At 30.4% G+C, this 24,722-nt stretch overlaps 3 protein-coding genes across 3 annotated transcripts; 1 reads left to right on the top strand and 2 right to left on the bottom strand.

Moving 5' to 3' along the window:
- The first annotated feature begins 14,948 nt into the window (after positions 1-14,948).
- On the top strand, positions 14,949-17,423 carry LOC123197655 (transcription factor LAF1-like). Its single transcript, XM_044611996.1, has 3 exons — positions 14,949-15,390; positions 16,231-16,360; positions 16,584-17,423. The coding sequence occupies exons 1-3, from the start codon at positions 15,255-15,257 to the stop codon at positions 17,203-17,205; spliced, it is 888 nt and encodes a 295-aa protein (XP_044467931.1). The 5' UTR covers positions 14,949-15,254; the 3' UTR covers positions 17,206-17,423.
- A 1,444-nt stretch (positions 17,424-18,867) lies between these two features.
- LOC123198051 (25.3 kDa vesicle transport protein) lies at positions 18,868-20,066 on the bottom strand. The gene is given in 5 exon segments (XM_044612624.1): positions 18,868-18,966; positions 19,335-19,378; positions 19,381-19,493; positions 20,034-20,044; positions 20,046-20,066. Coding segments are annotated over 5 exon segments (288 nt in total).
- Positions 20,067-22,055: 1,989 nt separating this feature from the next.
- On the bottom strand, positions 22,056-24,233 carry LOC123198224 (remorin-like). The gene is made up of 5 exons (XM_044612889.1): positions 23,900-24,233; positions 23,455-23,505; positions 23,290-23,377; positions 22,981-23,062; positions 22,056-22,420 (listed from the first exon to the last, which is right to left on the bottom strand). Exons 1-5 carry the CDS (start codon positions 24,084-24,086, stop codon positions 22,226-22,228), a joined length of 603 nt encoding a protein of 200 aa, XP_044468824.1. The 5' UTR covers positions 24,087-24,233; the 3' UTR covers positions 22,056-22,225.
- Positions 24,234-24,722: the final 489 nt, after the last annotated feature.

Below are 24,722 nucleotides of genomic sequence, written 5' to 3'. Positions count from 1 at the left end.
TTTAGTGTATCATATTTATTTGACATTTAAAAAATATGTATTATGTTTTATTAATATTTTATTGTATTATATCATTTAGGATATTGTCTATTAGGGTTGTCCTTATAATAACTCCCACCTAGGTTGGACCTTTAATTAATAAATTTCACGTTCCCATCCCATTCAATAGAAAAAAAAAAAAAAAAGGCAATAAATATTTGGAGTATAATTAAACAGAGTCAATTTACACAAATATCTCGGGTTTGTTTTTCTCTTTGAATGGATAGATTCTTGATAACAAAAAAAAATATAGACTTTTATTATATTATCATTTTTTCTAAAAATATAAATCAATCTAGGGTTTACTTATCTCTCTGGATAGATTGAATTCTCAATAACAATATATATATATATATATATATATATATATATATATATATATATATACTTTTATTATATCATCATTTTTTTTTAAATGGATCCAAATAGATAATAAAGGTCAAAAAAAGTGGAGTCCATAGCATTACTCTTGTTTTTTACAAATAATAAAGAAAATTCTAATAGCAGTAAAAAAAAGGTCGCAGATTTTTTTTTTCTGTTCACTTTGCTGTCATAATCGCTTAGGTCTTTTTATTTTTTTTCTTTATAATTTATTCCCATGTGTTTTGTTTGTTTTACTTTTTTTATTTGTAATTAATATTATTTAATAGTGTTGAAAATAATTCAATTAATTATATACAGTTTTCAAACCATGATATTAAGTCAAAGGAAAATTTTATTTGTATTGAATAAAATTAATGTTATTAAATATTTAAGTCATTTTTTTTAATTAAAGTTTTAAAATTAATTATTTTTAACACACACATGCCAATTAACAAAATTTTAGGTTTTTTATAAAATAAAATAAAATGTAAATTATACTATTTTCATATGTAACCCCTTAAACATTATCTTTAGGGCTTGATCCAAGCTAAGTTGAGGTTTGAATAAGTCAAATTTAAGTTAAGTGGCCTTAGTTCGAATTCGAATTAAACTGATTTAAATTTAATAAATTATTGACAAATTTATCTTTTTTGATATTTTTCTTATCTTCTCTAACTATTTTTCTTTTTTTTTTAATGTATTTTCTTCCTTTTTAGTTTTTTTTCTGAAAATTATTCTTCTTTTTTATCTTTGACGGCCTTTCTTTATTTTCTCTAACGGTTTTTTAACGATTTCTTTGACAATCTCATTACTAACTTAAGCTAAAACTAGGTTTTTCAGATTTGAGTTAAACTCAAATTAATCTCTATTTTGGCTTGATTAAGTTCAAATCCATTTATGGATACCTTCTGTGCCTTGCCTTTATTATATGGTCCTCTTCTTTCCATGCATGGTCATATATGGAAACAGTAACTAGGAGAGGGATATTATCTATCAATCGTCATGCCATCCATCGGTTTATTGAAGGTTGACAAATTAAGGTAATTAAACGCCCAAAAATAGTTAATAGAGAGAGGTTACAGAAACTCCCTCTGATATCCTATTTTTCATGCTTCATAGTGAATTCAACGTATAAATAGAGTGTAGAGCTGGGCCTGAACCGAACTGGTTTAGGTTCGAAAGTCGGTTTTGTTTAGTTCATTTGATTCGAATGTGTTTACCTTGAAGTCAAACCAAGTCCAAATTAGGATGTTTGACTTATTTTTTAATCAAATTGAATTTGAGTTGGAGAGAGTTCAACTTACTCTGATTCATGAATTGAATGGATAACTCGATTTGATTTAAATTTAGTTCGTGACTTGATTTGAATTATGTTAACCAATTGTTAAAACTACATTATTGTACCTATTCTCAGATAAAATAACGTCGTGTTATTAATGAGTCATGAATTCAAACCATGAATCTGAACCATAAATTTAAATTAAACTTAAGCAGAATCATTTTTATTCGAACTGAACTCAAGCTACCATTAAAACTTGAACTTAACTATTTTATTTAAGCCAAACTCAAACAAGAAATATTCAGGCTAGACCCATTTCGTATCCACCCCTGATAGAGGGTGTATTGTAGCCATACACATATTTTCGGCTATAAATTATTATACTGCCGTAATCACATACGATAGCAGTGTAAAGTTTTTTCATTTGTGTTGAGAGAGACTTTTGCTTTATAATAATATCATTGACACTGGAGTTTCTGTATTGCTTGACCTCAACTATACATATTGTTTCCACCATTAATTTATCAGCTGATAACGAATCCTAGAAGATTTCTTCTTTCGTCTTTCATAGAACAATTTCAGGTCGGCGGTGAGAAACCTGCAGCTTAATAAAAATTCTCTGGTTCTGGTATTGGTTTTAGCATGCAACATGAAGTTAATGCCCAAGTTCTTTTTTTTCTTACGCTTCGTCGACTTTTTTAGATTTCTTTATAAAGATTAGAAAATAGAACTGATTTGTAGTTACGCAAATGAAAGTCGGCAAATTTATATAAAAGAAAGAGGTTTGAACTTTAAATTTCACCAGAAACTGATACTTTAAGCTTTGAAATGAGATGAAAATGCAAGATTTAATATATATGAATGGAATATAAAATCATTCATATGAATTATAAATTACTGAATCGAAACTCTTTAGGATTATAGAAATGAATACCTGGAACGTTATACAATCTGAATCTGTAGAACTTTCAAAATTACTTGCATTAAAATAATGGTCTTCCCTCCTGAAACCTTTCAAGACAATAATTTTTAATGGATAAAAGTATATTGTATTGGTTTTAGAAAGAAGATACAACCAATATATAATAGGTTAATAAACCCTATATAATAAACCTTAAAACTCATATTAATACACTTTACCCAGATCATAGTTTTTAAGTATATTAGAGTGATCTAATAAAACTTAAGACTTACATTAATACAGTTTATCATATTATAATTTTTAAGTGTATTATATTTATCTTTATTGATTACTTAAACTAATTTATAAATTATATTTAAACTATTTAATTATCCAGTTTTATTGAATCAAAATCACAATTAATATTAACTCAAGTTAGAAAAGTTTTTAACAGAAAATCCGTCAAAGCAAATTGAAAATATCAAAAGGGTATTCCCAAGACTCTCTCTATACATTATATTAGAGTAGTTGATGAATATGTATGTTATAGATTCTCCCACTGCAATGATAAACTTGCTTTCATATTCATGAGTTAATCTCAGTTGCAGACAAGTGAAATTACGACACAGTTAGGGATATGTGTCCGAGTTGCATCATCATTCTTACATAATACAAGTATAGTTTACTCGAGGCTTACCAGAAAACTCATTTACTATAAGTTATTCTAAGGCTTTATTTATAGTTAAATATACCAAAACTTGCTTGTCTTGTCGGTGTTGAATGTTGTGTCACAGTTTTGTTTCATTCATCTTCAAATAATTTGAGTTAGTAGGAAAAAAATTAAGTCAAATTGGGGCACATATCAATATTCAATGGTGCAGACGGCTAAACTGATTGTATTTTATTGGGTGAAGTACATTTTCCCACTGAAGCTGGGGACATTGCCAGAAAGAAAAGGTAATTTTTTTATTGCTAAATAAATAAAATTATACATACAAACAAATTATATAATTTTCTGTATGTAATCTGAGATGACAGTTTATGATTGGAAGAATTGATTATTTACGTTTTCTCTTACTTCAAAATCATCCAATTCGATTAACCATATTGGATTGTACATAAAAATTTGTATAATTGGTTTGTATATATAGTATTACTCTTGCTAAAAGGTGTAGATTATTTTCCATCAAGAAGTATGGTTGAAGGTTTTGCGGCTGCTTTGTTGGCTAGATGTCAATTGGAGAAGATAAATTAAGAATGTTGATCTTACTACCTTCCTAACAAGCAATCTTACATACCCCGTATGAACCCCTGGAAGGCCAACTATAAAGTCCATCTATATGTGTTCCCATTTATATTATGAAATATTGAGAGAGCATGACATTTCTAAACTATTGATGCTTAACTTTAACTTGTTGATAGATGAAACATTTAGTTACGTATTCACTCACATCTTTCTTCATACTAGACTGCCAATAATTTTTTTTTAAATCTTACTACATCTTTTACATTTATAGGATCCTAATACATCTTTCACACTCATAGGGTGGACCATATAAAGTGTACATCTTTCACACATTATTTTTCCTCTAGTCTAAATAGGGATCCCAAACACTAGATTGCCAAATTCAACCCATGATCGCTCAAGTTTGTGGTTCCAAGGCTGCCATGTAGCAAAAGTTTGATTCTTCTTCAAATTAGAGGTAAGTTGGAACCTCCATATATTTGAGATTTATATTTGTATGACAATTGGTTTGGTATGAGTATAATGATGTTTTGTTCAATATGTTGTGCATCATGGCTTGAACTATGGGTATTTGTTCATAAAAATGGTAGAAAAAATATTGATTTTGATTCTTCGTTGAGATCACAGTTGATTGAATATTGTATCATAAAGGTGACTATTTTCAATGAAACATTAGAAAAGGGAGGTTAATTTGACTTTGGAATGGGCAATCCTTGAGGATAGATAGGCTTGGATTCGAACCAAGCCAACTCAAACTCCGCTCGGACAAACCCGAAATGAGCCGACCCTAGCCGAGCTTGGTCGAGCTCGAGCTGCTTGTCAGATTTTTTAATTAAAAATTTTGATACAAAACGACATCGTTTAACTAATATGTATTAAAATGATGTCATTTTAATAACGAAAAATGAGTCAAACCAAATTCGAGTTTGGCTTTCACGAGCTCGAGCTCAAGTTCAACTATATGTGAACCGAGTAGAGCTCAAGCTCGGCTCGGCTCAAATCCAGCCCTAAGGACAAATATCACTACTTTGGAGCGAGCATTCCTTCTATTGGATCAACCATTCCATGTGATATCAACAACACTTCATCCAAGGTCCTTTTTCAAACATATACAAATGATTATAACACAGTCCAACCTAAGAATTCATATACACACACATATCATCCAATTAACATATAAGTTAATAATAAATAAGAAATAACTAAAATGACCTTAAAAACATACTTATGGGTATTACATGTAAGTGGTGAAAGAAGGGAGGCAATTGCATTTTAGAGCAATTGTTGTGGCTTTTGATAAGAAAGCTAGTCTAAAGTCAAAATAGTTTTTCCAAGTTTGGAATTATCGTCCTTTCATAATTAAAAGCGGTTAACCAAAAAATTAATTAAGTTATTTGATATTTTTGGTTCAATTCAAAAACAATTGATCTTTTAACTAGTTTGATTTTAGTTCAAAGTTTTCTATAAACTGAAAAATCGATTTAGTTCAAAAAATTGTTAAACTAATTTGATTAACTGATTTTAAATACTTTTATTTAGTTATTATGCGTTTAGTATTCTAGTGACCTAAAATGTCATCTAACGCTTGTTGATAACTCTCATATGTGCATGCAAATACCTCACATAACCTAGATGCATGTTACCACACAACAAGAATATATAGGTTCCCACCTTTAGGGCTGGATTCGAGCCGAGCCAGCTCGGGCTCGAGCTCGGCTCGGTATATTTTTTTAAAAATTTTTTTATACAAAACGGCGTCGTTTTGATTTTTATATATATACAAAACGGTGTCGTTTTGATATAAAAAATGAGCCGAACCGAACCGAACTGAAAACGAGCTGAACTCGAGCCGAGCCGAATTTGGCTCGAGTCGAGCTCGAGCCGAACTCGAGCCGGCCCTCAAAAAGCCGAGCCGAGCCCGAGCTGGCTGCGAGCCCGAGCTGGCTGCGAGCCGAGCTCGGCTCGGCTTGAATCCAGCCCTACCCACCTTAAAGCAATGAGTCAAGTATATATCCTTCAAGTGGGAAGAGATACAAGTTTTTTAATCATGACCACACATTCACCACCTAATAAGGTGCTCAAGTTGTCGAAATATGCAATTGGGCATAATTATCACCATAACAACCAAACATATTACGTTGCAATTAATGCAAAGTCGGTATAACATTTTGACAACGCATTATATGTAAAATGATTAAGTTGATCAAACGACATGCACCCTATTATATATCAAGTGGCAGCACTACACCCAACCATTTCCAACATATATTGGTCTTGATTGTGTAAGTATCACCACCAATCAGATGAACATGCAAACTTAGTCTAGCCTTCAAACACCACGTGCCTTCGGATGATGACAATGCCCTACCACTTGGCCATAAAACCCACAAGGTGAATAAGGGCAAAGGCTCTTCTTTCTAAACTGATCTTTTTTTCAAACTTAGGAAAACATTTTTCAAATTCTCCCTAGAATTTCTTAGGTAACATTGCAGATTCATTTAACTATAAAAAATAAAAATATTTTTTATAATTATTCTCCAAAAACATTCCATAAAAAAAATAATAAGATAACAATGAACAATCAAACTTCCATACAAATTCTCTTGCGTTACTATTCCATTATTTTATATTTCCCAAAAGCAATCATTCTCTATTATATTTTAACCAAAACTCTCACGTAATCAATCTATTTTGATTCTATTGCCCCAATTTGGTGCATCAACATTAATCAAATCATATTTGATCATTTGCTTAACTGTTTGGCGTGAATGTTGTGTCACATTTTTGTTTCAATCATCCTCAAATAATTTGAGTAGGAGCATAAAATCAAGTCAATTTACGAAACATATCAAAATACAACTCTTTAAACAATAAAATATATATACATTAATTTTATATATATATATATATATATATATATATTTGGAAAGAAGATCTTTGCTTAGACTGAACCGTCATATTAAATCAAAATCAATTATATCGAGATGAAAAAACCTCGGAAAATTATATTTCATCGAACCGTCACTATTATCAAATCAATCTTTTATCCTCTTAACTTGTACTAAAATATAATTAAATATTGTTTGATAATCAACAATTAGTAACAGAAGCTAAATTATTGTTCTTTCTTTCGTATACAATTGAGACACAGAACAGAAGGATACTTAGAGAATATATTATTTTTCAAAGAAAAATAATTAATTTAATTAATGTTATTAAAGAAAAATAATTGTCCTTTCAAGAGCATCTCGAAGAGATGCATGTATCCAAGGAGGGACCGTGGGAGCATTGAATAAATTATTACTTCTCTCATATTTATATTAATCTTAATTAGGAGAAGTCCTAACTTTGAATTATATTTAAAATGAATATTAAGAGTATATACAATAAATAAATATTTATAGTTTTTTGGCTAATTATTATTATTATAAATTTAAATTTATAAGAGATATTAATTAAAACAGTTATTCTTTTTGTTTTATATATATAAAATCATTTTTTTAATTATACAAATATAATTATTTTTTAACTTGATTTTATCTTAAAAAATAATTATATATATATAAAATAAATTATTTTAATTAATATCCCAATTCATAGCCTTTATTTTATAAACAATAAGCTTATGATTGGAGATGTTTTGATTTGTATTTTTGGTCAGTAATAGTAAAATAAATTAAAACAATACTGTAACAAATCTGTCAAGTCAACGCATTTGATTATCCTTGTCTCACCTGCCACCTTAATCTACAGGAAAATTTTCAACCCTGTCAATAATTGTACTGTGAAGGTATCGTGGTATCATTGTGGCCGCTAAACTAAAGAAGATGCACCCACGTTGATCGGAAATTTATTTAAGTTTGAATTCAATTTGATTTGAGTGGTATTAGAATTTGAATTTAAGTTCGTCTAACTCCCCTTAAAATTCAATCGTAAGGATATACATGATCTAGTTTAGTGTATTTTAAAATTTTTTTCAAACCGATCAAACTAAATTTAAAAATTAGTTTAATCTAATTTAGATTATGGTTTGAATCTATTAAAGTAATTCACTTGTAAATATTTATTATTTAATAAAATTAATTGAATTATTGTTTTCTATAACATAATATAAATATGTAAAATAAATATAAAATGTATATACAATATACATATAAAAAAATAAAATAAATATGAAAAAATAAGTTGTATACCTTAATTATCTATTGAAAAATTTTGTTAAATATATTTATATATATGTATTTTAAAAAAATATGGTTTACGGCTTAGTTCAATTTAAAAATCGCCCAAATTACAATCCAAACTGAAAACTATTTTTAAAAAAATTATTAACCCAAACCAAACTAAATTAAATGGTAATTTTTAGACAGTTTATTTCGGTTTTATAATTTAAATTAAATTATGCATACCCTTAGTTGTTCAAGCTTGGTTTAATATTGTAGCCAATAAAAAATAACTAAAATAGCGTTGTTTTGATACGCATTTGAACAAAACGATACCCTTTTAGTCAATTTGCATCAAATTTTTCGACCTCTTGAGTTTGACAAACTGAACACCTTTAAAATTTAAATTCAAACTCGAAAATATTCAACTTTCAAGCTCTAGCTACAACCTCATTAAAACTGAACTCATTTTTCAAATTTAAACAAGTTTAGTTTGAATCCAACGGTTAGGGTGACCAAGAGGCAAGAAGTAAATTAATTATAAACATTGATGATTGCTGATGTTAATTAAGAAGAAGTGTTTACTGGTTGTCAAGGGGCTCAAGGCACATGCAAACCGTGGTCACAAACTTATCCATCTTATTACCAAACTGATAACTGCGGATTAATTAGAAAGAATATTTTATGAGACCCATTGACTAGTATTCTCTTTCAATCAACAATTACAAAATTGTTTCTTAAGTAATTCGTTCCATTTTCGTCAAACGTAGCTCGCAAGAAATGCAAAATGAAGACGTTTTTATTAACCTACAAATCACTTAATAAGGCCACTCTAGGAAGAAATACAACAATTTTAAGCTATGGAAATTGGAGAAAAATTAAATTCCATTTAATCTTTCTTGTAGCTGGGGACAACAAATTTATAATTAACATAAATTTGAACTCCAAATGTCATAATTCAACTTGTAATGTATGAAATATATATATATATATATATATGCATGTAAATGCATTCAACACCCATGTGATAAACTCGAACCGATTAATTTGGGATCAAATAAAGAAGTGTTACAACAAAATGAAAGTCTGAATTAACTGATACAGTGATTGTGAGTCTAGTCACTTTACCTTGGGGGTTATCTGTCTGATAGAGTATTCAACTTTCAAACAATATTTTTACTCTTTCTTTTATTGGGACCAAATAAGGAGGAGCTATAACAAAATGAAACTCTGAATTATTCAGTGCAATGATTATGAATCTAGTCACTGTATCTTAGTAGTTACTTTTTTTTTTCTGGCAAAGTTGGGTAAAGTTTCTCAGTTATTAAAAAAAATACAATTCAATTTTTTAACAACATTTTTATTCTTTTTTTTATTAAGATTAAATAGAGAGATGTTATAACAAAGTTAAAGCTTAAATTATTCGGTACAATGATTATAGATCTAATCATTGTATCCTAAGTAAAGTTGGGTAGGTTCCCGGACATAAAAAAAATTGCAATTCAACTTTCTATACAATAAAAAAAATTTTTATTCTTTGTTTGATTATTTTTTTTATTCCCTTGTGTTTGAATCATTCTATACAATTCTACCTACTCTTTAGATTTCTATATATGAAAGGTAATCTTGGAAGACTTGAAGAAGCTGATTTAATTATTAAACAAGTCATTGAGAAATATGAAATCAGAGAGAGACAGCATTTCAAAGCTGACTAGTAAAAACGACTTATCTATACACAGTAAATACCATCTAGAAACAAGCCCGTACTATTGTACATATGTAAACTTATCACCAAATTAACAATATTTTTCATCACCAAGATGCAAAAGTTCAAGGAAAACGGTGGGCCAATTAATTCACTTGATTTTAAGGAAAGAAATTAACAATTTATTTATAATATACTTGTAAAAGCCGTCAAGAGATAATTTGAATGATAAAAAAGAGATTCTGAACATGAAAACAAGAGTTTAAATTTCTCTTGCGATAATTCTAGATTAAATTTTTGACTTATTTTAGTATAATAATTATAAATCTGATTACTAAATTTAAGGTTTTATTTTTCTGATACAATCGGTTTAATCTCAAAAAATAATATAACTCAAATAAGATTTTTTCGTTATAAAAAAAAAAACGTATACTTAGGAAAGAAAAAAACTCTTCAGCTGCTAATATTTGACATTGTAGCGTCGGCTGGCTTTTCTATACCTAATGATTAAGTGGTTATAGACTTGTCGATAAAGCTTGTATGAAAGAGATCGATATAAGCCAGAGCCAGTATTTTGAAGAGAACAAAGAAAAATTTACAAGTGAATACTGAAAATTCCTCTTGGTTTTTAATTATTTACTGTAAAAAAACAAATCTCTTTCAAACATTTCTGTACTAATGCCAGAAGAATCCACCAGACTGGCCAGAAAATTACAGTTGCAAACCATCTTTTGACTAGGGTTGGTTGAGTCGAGGCTGAAAATGAAAATGGTTGGTGTTAAATTCATAATAGCCGGTTTTAGCTTATACGAGCTAGTTAGAGATATCATTAGAGAATATGAATATGATAAATATTATTATTATCAGAGTAAATTATATTATCGATAAGATAAATAATATTATTAATATGATAAATAATTTTATTAAAAGAATATTCGAACCAAATTTGAAACATTGAATTTGGCTTGAATCAAGCCAAACACGGAGCCCTAGGCTTGAACTTAATCTGGTCGTTGAAAAGTCACCAATACTGGAGAAATCTCTGTAATTTATTGATTTTATCATATACCTGATTGCTTCCAAAATATGAAAGCAACTAGACTATTATCTGTATGTAATTCTACTACGACTTTTGGGAAGAAAAAGGTTTAATAATATCATGCGTCTATCTGCTTCACTGAAGCAATGCATCCTATTGATTCCAGTGAAATAATATATGTTGGTCCAAGTCATTCTTTACATTTGCTTTCTTTTCCAAGTTACTGCCTCCTCATTAAAATAATTTTCAGTCTGGTCTCATAGCAGCCACATTAAAACATTGTAATTGGGTTAAAACAAAAGTTTCAGCCTCTCCACCTACTGGATTTTATTTTATTTTTTAAATGGAAACGCTGTCCGAATTGGTTCGATGAATAAATCACAAAATACAATGATCAAATTCATTATTATTACATTAGATAAGTTAGAGTTTTAAAAGTATGACGGAGACTCAAACCCAACCTTTTGAGCAAATTTTATTATATGTGGTTTCTGTTTTTCAATACAAACAAGTTAGCTTTAGGTGGCATTTTAAACCAGACTTAGCTTACAATTCAGAAAATTATAATTAAGCCTGCTAATTATGGCACATGTAATATAGAAAGTTGGGTTTACATTACATCTTTGACGCTTAATGAGAGATTTCTTAAAGAAATATTTAAGATTTGTTGGTGATCAGTTTAATTAATTCAATAAAATTATTTAATTGAATATTATTTTATTTTTAATATAAAATTATTTAATTATATAATAATATATTACTATTTATATAAAAAAATTATACATATTATTTATTTCCCTAACCTTATTCTATTTAATTTGATTCTTCACTGAAAAATGTGAGCTTACAGTTGACAAGACAAAATTATTTTTAATATTTTTAATATTTTTAATTAAAGAGAAGCTTCTCATGCTCGATGACTTGTTACTATAAATAAATGATATTATTCTTGCCAATATATAAATAAAATCTGGCAGTGGGGCTTCATATCAAATCTTTTTTTTTTTTTTCATTATTTATTTATTTATTTTTTGGTTTTTTTGTTATTGGCAATGATTAATAAATGATTGAATATTATCCGTACACGCAATTAGAAAAGAAAGGCAATTAAAATTAAATTGTTTATGAAGATTTCAAAGGATTTTAATGTCCAATTGAAATGAAAGGCCAAGATTATTTGTCTTAATTAAGTTTAGTGTCTTAATTATTGATTACCTTAATCCAATCATCGATGAGAATAATAGAAAAAATTATTAGACAAATTTAACTTGTCGGTGGAGGGAGACATTTTCTATTCAAAACCCTACAAGTTTCCAATGAAAATAAATATTTATAGAATTAATTATTATGCTGAATATTAGGGTAGAGTCAAAAATGATTAGAGGTCAAATTTTCGTCGGTGGAGGGAAAATTTTTGTTCACATTGATCCTCCAAATTACCAACCTAAAAGTGATTATATAATAATAATGGTGACAAACAATTTTGTATGTTGAAAATTTGAAGCTAATTTTTGTCTCCTAATATGGGGAAAAATTAATTAAAATAAGCACTCAGTTTGCTATGTAAATTTTTTTTAATAAGAATTTTTAGTTTTTATCTTTTTAAACAAATCATATTTTTCATTCTAAAAATACCCCTCATCTTATATCTTATCTTTTACAATAGATTTCACAGCAATTTTCACAGATTAATCTCTTATATTTCAGAGGATAAGTATTAAACTTAATTTTTTTTTGTAATGAATAAGATTAATTTTTTATATAATAATTGATTCTTATATACTTTTATACAATTATAAAATGATGAATATACTAGACGTTTTCTCAAAACGATGCGTTTTTTCAAACAGGTGCGAAAATGTGTGAAATGGTGCAGGTTCGTAGAAGGGTGCGACAACGCTGAAGGGGTGCTTGTGTGTATGTGTGTGTGTGTGCGCGTGGAAGGGTGCAGTAATTTGGAAAAGTTGCGTGAAGGGGTGCCGATGCATGAAAAGGTGCGACAATTTGGAAAGATATGTGAAGGGGTGCGGGTGCATAGAAGGGTGCAGCAATTTGAAAATGGTGCGTGAAAGGGTACCGATGCATGGAAGGATGCAACAATTTGGAAAGGGTGCATGAAAGCGTGCGGGTGCATGAAATATAAAAAATATATATTATTAATAATATATATATTATTAATAATATATATATATATATATATATATATATATATATATATATATATATATATATATATATATATATATATATATGTATATTTGCATTTCATGCACCCCTTTATATAATATAAAAGGGTGCGTAGAGATTTCTCGCATCCTTCTACGTGCCCGCACCCATTCCTGTACCCCTTCACGCACCCTTTCCAAATTTCTTGCACCATTCCACACACCTGTACCCCTTCCCACACCCCTTCAGGCACCCTTTCCAAATTTGCAGCACCCTTCCACGCACCCACATCCTTTCCAAATTTGTCGCATCCTTCCATGCACTCGCACTTGCACCCCTTCACGCACCTTTTCCAAATTTGCCTCATCCTTCCACACACCCGCACCCCTTCCCACACCCTTCCAAATTGTCATACCCTTTCACGTACCTGCACCCCTTCACGCACCCTTTCCAAATTGTCGCACCCTTTCACATACCCGCAACTCTTCGCGCACCCTTTCACACATCATTTTGCATATTTTTGCACCTGCTAAAAAAAAAAACGTACCGTTTTGAGAAAACGTTGGGTATATCTATCATTTTATAATTGTATAAATGTATATAATAATCAATTATTATATAAAAAATTAATTTGTTTTTCATCTGTAGATATTATTCATTACAGAAAAATTAAGTTTAATGCGTATCGTTTGAAATATAAGAGATTAATATTGTGAAAATTACTGTAAAAGCTGAGAAATTGGAAGAGGGATATTTTCGGAATAAAAAATATGATTTGCTTAAAAAAGTAAAAGCTAAGAATTCGTACCGAAAAAGGTTTATATGGCAAACTGGGTGCCTATTTTAATTAATTTCCCCCTAATGTATCTTATGCAAGTTGTGCAATTTTGAGATAGCAATGAAATGAATAGGGGGGTCGAATATCTTAATTTTTGTCTTTATTTTTATAAAAGAAATCTTTTTCCATTCTTGTCACATCCCCGATGTAGGGATTATGCGGAATTCTTGTCCCCTTCTAACGGATAAAATTTCTTACACTTTTCTCTTGTCATTTCTTAGAAAATAATAGAATATTTATTATATATTAGTATATATTTATAATAATTCAAAATTTTTAAGAGTAATTTAATATGTAAGAGTTTAAAGAATATGTTCAGAAGGTAATAAACCAAGGAGAGAACGGATCAAAGATATATTTATGTACGTTTACACTTTATCCCTGACTATAGGGATTTGTTCATCCTATCCCAATCTCCGTCCACATCTTTATCAAGAAATTTCATCTTTATTTGAGAAAGGACGAGCTAAAGACTAATTTTACGAACCAAACTATCATCTCTAGTTCAATTCACTCCACCCAGATTAAGAATAATTCCTCATAGTTTACTACTAGTTTTTTTTTTTAATATTTTTTAATTTATTTTCCTAGAGTTGTCATATAGTTGTATCCAAGTCTTTAATTTTTAATTTACACTACTAGGTCTAGCTTTCACTGACGTCAACTCTTTTCTTCAGAGTTTTGCCAGTTCCTTCCAAGATTCTTCATCGGATTGGCTAGAATAATGAGGAGCTGGACCATCTGCATCACAATTTCGTCATTATCCAAAGTAAATTAATTCATAAAATTTAACTGCCCAGATGAAAAAAAAAAAAAAAAACTTTAATTTCATGATGTTCATGTTATTCCTTAGGAGAATCTCATTCCAATGTAACTTTTATAAACTTTCCCATGACTTTAGAAATCTGAATGCTGGGAAGGAAGAAAGAAAGAAATTGGAGAAGAGAAAAAAGATGCAAGCAGCTCTTCTTTTTGTAAATTCGGATAAACAGAAGAGGTTGGGGGAAAAAGAGATATTATAATTTATCTAGTTTTGTTAAGAATCCAAGGTAAAATTTCTACCTCGTGTTCCTCGAGTTCTCTTTTACCAAACCAGAGAAAATAAATAAATATATATTTATATAAATATATAGCTTTCTTCTCTCTCTTTCTTTCTTATACTTTTCTTCCCTCTTCCAGAATATGAAGTAGGTTTCATATCTAAAGTCAAATGCATGGTTTAATCAGAGGGTAACACTTACATTTCTGGTGTTTAAACCAACAGGTCTAACTATATAATCTTACTTTCACTTCTCCATAAATATATTATTCTTCAAAGACAAAGTTTTTTGCTTTAAAATACTTGCTTTTTTGCTTTTTTATAATAGTAGAATTACAACTAATTTGTTCTTTAGCCTTTGTGGTCGGCTATTTATTGCCTCCTCTGTTGCTATTCTTTTCACCATCGCAAACTCTTTCTCTTTCTTTCTCTCACTCATCTTTTAAGCTGTCATTAACTTTATCCATTGAAGAAAAATGAAGTGTAAGTCATCTGATAAACCAAAGATAAAACACAAGAAGGGTTTGTGGTCACCGGAAGAAGATCAAAGGCTCAGAAACCATGTTCTTAAGCACGGCCACGCTTGCTGGAGCTCCGTTCCTGTTAATGCCGGTGAGCACATGCTTACATATATAAATAGTTGATTATTGATTTCGTTTACCAACTTCTCTGTGCTGCTTTTCTTCATTAATTTTATGAGAAGATTAAAATAGCCTCATTTTGGCCATAAACGGTAGCTTGAGTAACAATGAGAGGTTTCATTCATAAGTGGGCATGGGTTCAAATCCTTTTTTGACAACTAATTGTGGGTCAGTTATCATAGTGGAGGTTTTACCTGTTCGGTGTGGTTAGTTTCATTTAAACGAACAATCTAGTTTGGATGGAATTTTTGGTTAAAAAAAAAAAAAAGCGCCATTTCAAAGACTTTCTTTGCTGTTAAAGAATGTGCTTGAATTTGTGATCAGACCCAGAAAAGATAAAAACTCCCTTTTCAATTCTGCAGTTTCTTGATCATTAATCTCTTTATTTTCAACCAGATGATTAAAGTCGCATTATTTGGTAGAGCTTCTCAATTTAAAGATAATATGACATTTCAATATATTATTTATTAAATTCAACAGAAGAAAAAGAAAAAAAGGGCCACGGGGTCCCATTCTGTGAACATCTTCCATGCTTCTGGTTTTCTATAAACGAGAAAATTCTGGTATTCTTCCTTTTTGGTTGTCTCACTAATTTTCAGTATTTATTTGGACAGCATAGCAGCTCGAGTCAACAAAAAAAAAAAAAAAATGAAATTATTGTATTATTCTTCAAGGGAAAATAAAGAATTAACATATAAAAAACTAAGAGAAAGAGACTGATTATAACTTGTAGTTTAATTGATTTAACTGGCCTTTAGAAGTTGAGTTATTATTTTCAGGACCTCAAGAGTTGTAATTTTCATGCATGCAGGATTGCAGAGGAATGGTAAAAGCTGCAGATTAAGATGGATTAATTACTTGAGGCCAGGACTGAAAAGAGGGATGTTTACTTTGCAAGAGGAAGAAACAATCTTGACCCTCCATCGCGTGTTAGGGAACAAGTAAGTAACTGTGACACCTTTAAACAAATCTCACACAGATAAAACATGAAAAAAATGTTAAATTTGTATATTCATCTCACATTTAAATAGCTGATGAGCTCTTAAAATTGTTTGGCATGCCAAGTTTAAATGTGATGGAAAAAAGGGACCCATCTCTTTTAATTTTTTAACTATTGTGCCCCCACTGAAATTTGAGGTTGACAATTCCATTGTTTTGATTTAGGTGGTCACAGATAGCTCAGCATTTGGCTGGAAGAACTGATAATGAGATAAAGAACTACTGGCATTCCCATCTGAAGAAAAAACTGGCCAAACTTGAAGAAATGGAAGTTCATATCAAAACGCAGTGCACCACAACTACTTCAAGCTCAGAGAATATAGATTCTTCAGTCCTCTCTTCTAACAATAATCTCACAACTCAAATGCCAGGCTATGATTCTTTGATGAATCACATGGAGAAATCATCAAGTGATAATAATGATTTAATTCAAGAGGGTCACAAAAGTTCCCTGCCAAAGATTTTATTTGCAGAGTGGCTATCCCTGGAGAATGTTCAAAGTGGGAGCTCAGTAAATTCAGGCCATAAGCCGGTGGTTTCCAGGGATGGCTTTAATACTCATAACACAAACTTTCTCCAGGATTCTCTCAGCCATGGTTATTTATTGAATGAGGGCGGATTTGGTGGCGATTTCCAGGCTGGTTTTCACAATGGTTTGATGGATGAAATATTGAACTCAGAATTCAAGTTCGAAGATCAGATTTCTGGAATTGGGTTTGGGGATTCCATCTCTGGGGATGACATATGTAGCAGTTTGAATATGAACAATGATGTAATGTACTTATAAGAGCTTGCATGTTGTTAATAGGTGGACAGTTGAGTGCAAGCATGAAGAAAAACTTCTAATTGAACTTCTCAGAATAATCTTACCCCAAGAAATTACAAAGCATACAAGTTTAATTAGTGGTTTTTCTTGCATGGAATTGTTATTCTACATAATATTCGACAGCTTGTAATTTCCTTGGCGAGAATTATTTATGAATAAACTTCAGGAATTGATCATAATTAATTAGTTGGGTTCTCTGTAATGAGTTGTTATTCATCTACCCCTAGGTGATACCTCTCCTGCATTTTAAATATTATTTACGGGAAAGTCATACTTTTATGTAATTAAATAGTTTCAAGTGGCATTAATTGACTTTCTTATAAGCTCACTCTTTTGGGAACGAAGTGATTATTTTAAACTTTTCTTTAATTATGATTTTGATTTAATAAAACCAAATAATTGAATACTCGTTACAGTTTTTAAACCGTTGCCTTAAATAACACAAACAACGGTTTTAATAGTATTATATTAAGAAATTAACAATAAATTACAGTTACAAAAAAACCGTTGTATTATAAAATATAAAACAATGGTTTTAATAGTGTTGTATTAGAAAATTAACAATAAGACACAGTTGTGAAAAAAACCATTAATAAAACTAAATAATTGAATACTCGCTATAGTTTTTAAACCATTGCCTTAAATAACACAAGCAATGGTTTTAATAGTATTATATTAAGAAATTAACAATAAATTACAGTTGCAAAAAAACCGTTGTATTATAAAATATAAAATAACGGTTTTAATAGTGTTGTATTAGAAAATTAACAATAAGACACGTTTGTGAAAAAAACCATTGTATTATAGGATATAAAGCAATGATTTTAACAATGTTATATTAGAAAATCAATAATATTAATGTGAATCTTAAAATTTATTAGACATTTGATGTGGTCTAACAACTATATATATATCCAAAGGACTATTTCCAACCCAAAGTATGTTGATTTCCTAAGTTTCTCTTCGTTAACTTTGAAAATCTCATTTACCCGGTCATGAACAGTTAAAATTAACGGTTTCAAAGGTAAAATCGTTATTTTATCTGTAATATTAAAAATAAACTTAAATTTGATTTTATTTTCCCCCCTAAACCCAAAAAATTAACAATTTCTTCAATCCAAGTTTTTAAAAACAATATTTTCCCCCTATAACAAATTCAAATTGTATGATATTTTAAGTATTCTAATAACGTAAAATTTCAATTAAGTATTTGATACCTCTGTATATAGATTACGTGAGATTATGATTAAAAGTTTTTATTCGGTTAGTGTATAACAAATCTTACAGTGCCATGTCATTGCAGGCTAATAATTGGGTTGTCAAGGATAAAACCTTCGCTTACCTCATTACGAGGTTTCGTTAACTTTTTTTTTAGGTTCACGTTCTTCATTGGGTACTCCCTTTAAAAGTCTACACAGTATGATGTATCAATCCGATGTTTCATCAACCTAATCGATGCCCGTTGTAGTGTTAATTTTAATGCTAATGATTAGCTGCAAGTTGCATCTTTGTATAAAAAAATTATGAGATTTACTTGATGATAAAGCTATCCATATAATACAAGCTCCATGGCATCTTTTGCAGGTTATTTTATTTATAATAATTTCAGATTCTTTGTGAACTTCAAATTATGAAATCCTCTCTGAGGGCTAAGTTGGCCCAGAAAAGAACAGCAACAACGACAAAAATGATTGTTATGGGTGTCCATTTCAGCGCAATATCCTGCAGAGAAAATAATTAATATCTGAGAATGGGGAGGAATTAATAAACATACACCTAAAGGAGTGGGGAACCTCATATCGAGGATTCAGGCTTTTTCTAAAGTTTCGGTAGACTTACGGATAATTATGTGTGTCCAATTTTGAGAATTCAATTAAGTATTTAAATGGTGTGCAAGTATGAATATAGTGTTTTCGAATGTTTCCAATTATACTGTCTGCAGAAGTTCAAATATACGCTGTTTTAGATCGGAAACATTCTGAGAAAAAGAAGGATCTCCTTGTTTAGCTTATGGATTCCAATAAATGTTATGAAACATTACTAAAGAGGTTTACAGGATCATCGATGGCAGCGGTTATTAATGTACTTACAAAATTTAAAAAGCTGTAGGGTCTTGTAATTTTATCCACGAGGTCTTATCAAACTTCTGCAACTCCTTCTGCAAGTTTTGGAGAATAGGGAAAGCTAGTTTTCTTGGATACGAAGAGGCAGAAAATGTGATGACGCAGATTCTATTTTCCGTCAAGTAGCTTAATGTCAAAAATATTGTGAAAAAGAGATAACTAACATTACCCTGTATATTGGCCAACGGGTTGATCCGTAATCTACTGATGTTAAATCAAGATGAATCTCTTGAATTAATTGATTCAGTGATTGTAAAGTCAATTTCTTAACCAAAAATTTTATTTGATCGATATAGTTGGTTCAACTCTAAAAAAATTGTTCGGCTCAAATGGGTTTTTTTTTTTTTTTTTCAAATTACCCTACATCCTGAAATGGTAAAGTGCCTGAGTGCATAGACTTTCCCTAAAGGCAAATGAACTGCATATAAAAAGTTGAAAATATCAGTATGTCATAATCATGCTATGCACATGATCAAATATTAAAAATAAAATGTTTTGATTTTAATGAATTTGTCTTTTTTATATTCTAAGACGTAGGATTTAGACTACCCAATATTAAATACTGGAATTTTATTAAGCAAATTAACAATGTTTTAAACACAATTTCAAGCAACTATCTAAAGAATTATAAACATTAATTAATAAAAATGGAGAAGAAAAGGACACTGAAAGGAGTTTGTGATCAACAAGAGTTGTCATCTTGGATGGAAGTTGCTTGTAAAATAAGAAGGTATTATTATTCACTTGGTTCATATAGCTGGGGCTGGGGCTTTATGCGCCCATCCAACTATAGTTAGATTCGCATAGGATTGTCAATTAGACCTACTGAATCAGGTTTGATTTGTTTAAATTTAGGTCTACAAAAAATTTTGGGTTTTATGCTTGTTTTGGATCTATTTTACACTCGTTTTACAATTTTAAAAACCTGCAAAATTATTTTTATAATCTCTTAATATATTTGAAAACTTGACGAATACATTCTTGCCCACAATATATTTTTAGGTCTATGGGATCTCGAATTTGAACAACCCCTGTTCAAATCTGAGTCTAATAACTTGATGGGCAAATTTTTTGTCTAGACCCATTCGAGACCCGAAATCTATTCAGCTCAACTGAATTTATTGGACCAATCAACTGGGCCTGGCCCCAATTGACAGTCCTAGATTCGCAATGGTTCTTCATGAACTTAATGATCGATGTGTGGAACTCTCGCTCATAATCACTACATAAACATCAGGTTTTGGTGGGCAGAAAACTGAAGCCAGAGCCAAAGCTTTAGCTTGAAAATTGAGAAATTCCTTTTCTGGTATGCAAAAGAATATTCATTTCCTCTTATCTCTTCCTCTTTTTAGACGTATTTAGAAGTTAACATTTACAAACAGAAGTCATTGAAGAGAGGCTACCTCAAACATTAGTTAGAAATGAACACAGACCCAGAAAATTCCAGTGGGCATTGTCAGTTCATTTTATAATTAAGTCAAAGTCAAAATGATGGGAATAGCATCAGTCCAATGTGGTGTCCAAATGTACCTAAAACAAACATAGAAGAATTTATGAAGAAGTAGGTTTTGACCTGCTGAGGGATGCCCCCACCAAGCTTCGTCGTTTACAATTACAGTTAAAAAAATGAAGATAAAAAACGAAGGAAAATGGTAAAGTAGGATATACCCTCCTGGTAACTATGCTAGATAAATACAGGTTACTGTCTTTTAACAGATAAGAAAAGAACGAAAAGACCAAATATTAAATGGTATGGGGGTGAAGAATGATGATTAGGAGTCAAGCCGCCAACATCGGAATTTCTTATGTAGACATACATTAATTACATTTTAATTTAATTAAAATAAAACCAAATAGATTTATAGTTTAAAATTAGTTTATTAAATATTATGTGATGATATTGTAAAAGTCTGTTACATTTCATATTGAACTTCTTAATTTGTGTAATAACTGTAAAATATTATAAGTTATTGGGTTTTTAATAGAATGAGTCAATAGATTTGCTATCATATAAAGTTAGAGCTCATTCTCAAATAGAACGTACAATATTTACATCTCACTCTAAAAACTATTGCATTGTAGTGACTATTATTAGGGAGGAAAACCTTTGTTACATATTGATAATCAATCAGAAGTTTCAATATCAAATTAATTTGCTTCAGGAAATGGCCGAATCAAGTTTATATAAAACCCTTTGTATTTTGTTTGAGTGTTTTATAATCTTGGTCAATTCATATTTGGTTAAAAGACAATACAATTAAGAACATCACTATAAGACAGAGACTTATCTACAATTGTGCATATGATTATAATAAGGATGGAGTGAAAGAAAGGAGCTTGGTCTCCTGAAGAAGATGCTAAATTGGTTCAGCATATCAAACTAGGCCTTGGAAACTCTCATGAGGCAGTTTTTAATCTTGATATGTCGTCTAAGTGATTTAAACTTATGCTCTATTATATTTGAAATCTTCTCTTTTATCACACAAACTACTCCTTGAAGCATTGTCTTTAATGTTTCATAGTGTTATGTCTTGTGTATAGGCTAGTAGATTCTCAAATTCATCTAAAATGCTCTTTCTTTCTTTGCCCATAAATTCTTTCATATGAAATGGAGGTCTTTCACTGTTGAGCAAATATAACCAAAAACACTAGCATTTGATCGCAACCAATATTTCCATGACCTTCAGATACAACAATATATCAAACTTCTTTCATACGAATTCAATAATTCTCACAAATTGTATATACAGAGGAACACACCATAAACCAAACACCAAAACTAGTTAACAAATGAATGTTCTTCAAAGAGCATATACATATAATTTAATTCTTCAATCTGACCTTTCAGGATTTTAGCCTCAAAAACAACCAAGGAGCTTCTTAGGGGCAGTTCCAGTGGCACGATATTTTGCAGCTGTCTCCTCTGCTTTGAGAAGATCTTCTCCTTTCTTAGCTTCAACCATTGCTTTCTTTTCTTCAGCTGCCTTGTGAATCAGTGCCATCTTGTTTTTCATTTTCTCCGCATACTGTGCCTTTTTCTTCTCCAGTTTTTCCTGCAAGAATATAACAGAATTGTCAGAAAGTGTGAATTCTGGAGAGATTTTGAAGCTCATCATTAATATTTCTTCTAATATTAAAGTTTTTCACACTCAGCAAGAAGCAAATTCATTGAGGTCTTTATAGAAAACCCACCTACCAAATCAACGGAGAGTGATTTTGAGACATTATTATGCTAATTAATTAACTGAGTGTGGTAATTTAACTAATAGAACATGGCTTAGGAGCAAAATTGCACGAAAAACATGTTTACCGAACAAAGCACAAAGAAGTAGGACTAATCATATCATGGTTTTCCAACTATAATGGTCACCCTGAGGAGGCAGAATCACTGAATAAAAGTTGAAGAGGGAAACATGAATCTCTGTAAAAAATAAAGCAAAGTTGAATTTGTTCATGAATTAAGCATTACGAATATATGAACATGAATGCAGCAGGATTTCACAGTGAGGATATATTCTGAACTAAATTGTCTAGAAATAATAATTTAGCTTTATAGAACTGCAAATGATGGATGGAACTTTCCATATCAGCCTTCTATAAAATGGGGTGTTACCTCAATATGTTTTAGCTCAGCTTCTACAGATGCTTTTCGGCTGTTCTCCCACGAAACAATGGCGGATAGCTTTTTATGAGCTCTGTCAAAATTTCCAATAAGCATAATTTAGGAGATGAAATCCCATATGGAAGTACAAAATTTTTCCATGAAACCAACCCATCTTCAAGAAGTTGTCTTAATGACAATTTAATGGGGACTGAAAGACAATTATCACCAACAAGTTTATTGAATAAACCATCATATATAGAAAGGTGAATCACCTAACGCATAATTCAGAAGAAACCATAAAACTCAGAAGGGTCTTACTTGTTCTCTGCTTTGGACTTCTCACTATCTTCCCACGCTTTGATCAGCGAAATCCTCTTCTGTGTTTCAACTCTTGCAAGCACAGTATCTGGAGAACATATTGTTTGGTTCTCATATTAATCGCAAGTATTATAAAAGTAAAGTCAAATTAAGATCTAAAATCACCTCTATTGACAGACCCCTCTGTACTTTTCTCCTCACCAGGTTCAGAAGCCTCTGCATGAATTAGAGAATTCAAATATTTAGTAGATTTCTTGGATATTCTCTTGATTCATTTATGAATAATAGCTTGTTCAATTTATATTCCGAGATATTCTTATGAAAACTAAATGGAAAATAATTGTGTTAAATTTTGAAAAAATATTGCTATGTCAATTTTTTTGAACAGATTAAGCTCAGTTTCTGCAAAAATCATTCAGATATTTTACGAATCTTTCTCCGCAGAATCTTAAAAAAAAAAAAAAAAGCCAACAAATCAAAAAGACGATCGATAAAGAGACGCAAAATAACTTTCACCCAACAACTTATTTTTCCAGTCTTACATAACAACGATGACAAAGTTTAGTTAGAAAAACAGAAACACAGAGGTAGAGGAAGAGATGGTGATTACTTTCAACAACAGCAAGAGCTTTGGAGTCCTGGGGCTTCTCTTCAGCAGGTGGAGGTGGAGGTGGAATTGGAATTACAGCTTTCTCCTCGGCGATATCTTTGGGAGCTTCAGCAGGCGGCCCCGTAACTGGAGCAGGTGGCTCAGCTGGTGCCTCGGTTTCAATCTTCTTTGGTTCTTCTTCGGCCATGCCTTTCTGCAAGTTGTTGCTAAATTTGGAGAAGAGAAAAGGAAGGTGAGGAGAGAATTGAAGAGAAATCAAGAAGAAAGTTGGCAGAGAGTGGCGTAGGTTAAGGTATACAGTTGGGATTAGAAGTTGGAGTTAACTGTAAGTTGAAAGACTGAGCTGTATGGTAGGTAGTAGCGGTACACTCAAATTATGCGGTGGCAGAGAATGACGCGAGGGTACAATAAGATGTCCAAATCCGTAATTTAAGTGATAAAAAAAGTGAGATTTTAAATCCCAAAAAAAAGTTTAAATTCCAAAAAAAAGTTTAAATTCTATTTAATTATATTTTCAAATTAAATACGTTGATTATAATATTAATTACTAGATTTGAGATTTTATATATTTGATATATCGATTCAATTTTAAAAAATGATTTTCACTCAAATAAGGTTTTCTCGTAATAATAATAATAATAAACCAATCAAATTTTTACTCAGTAAAGGTTTAGTATTATTTAACTTTTACGCGTTGTATTTATTTGTTTTAGCATATTTTAATACACAATTTTTTCGTATTTCTATCATGGTTGGAGTTTTAAAGAAATCGAGCCAAATAAAATAGTTTAAATTTGTCTCAACTAGATTTATGCAAAGCTCA

Source organism: Mangifera indica, chromosome 15 (genome assembly GCF_011075055.1).
Source record: "Mangifera indica cultivar Alphonso chromosome 15, CATAS_Mindica_2.1, whole genome shotgun sequence".
NCBI classification, from domain to species: Eukaryota; Viridiplantae; Streptophyta; class Magnoliopsida; order Sapindales; family Anacardiaceae; genus Mangifera; species Mangifera indica.
This window is presented reverse-complemented; position numbering and strand designations above follow the sequence as displayed.

Coding starts and splice junctions, on each gene's coding strand:
- LOC123198224 (XM_044612889.1), bottom strand. CDS start 24,086: ATGGCCGAAGAAGAACCAAAGAAGATTGAAACCGAGGCACCAGCTGAG. Junction 23,506..23,899: donor AGCTCTTGCTGTTGTTGAAA/GTAATCACCATC, acceptor TAATTCATGCAG/AGGCTTCTGAACCTGGTGAG. Junction 22,421..22,980: donor CTGAGCTAAAACATATTGAG/GTAACACCCCAT, acceptor ATATTCTTGCAG/GAAAAACTGGAGAAGAAAAA.
- LOC123197655 (XM_044611996.1), top strand. CDS start 15,255: ATGAAGTGTAAGTCATCTGATAAACCAAAGATAAAACACAAGAAGGGT. Junction 15,391..16,230: donor CTCCGTTCCTGTTAATGCCG/GTGAGCACATGC, acceptor TCATGCATGCAG/GATTGCAGAGGAATGGTAAA. Junction 16,361..16,583: donor CATCGCGTGTTAGGGAACAA/GTAAGTAACTGT, acceptor GTTTTGATTTAG/GTGGTCACAGATAGCTCAGC.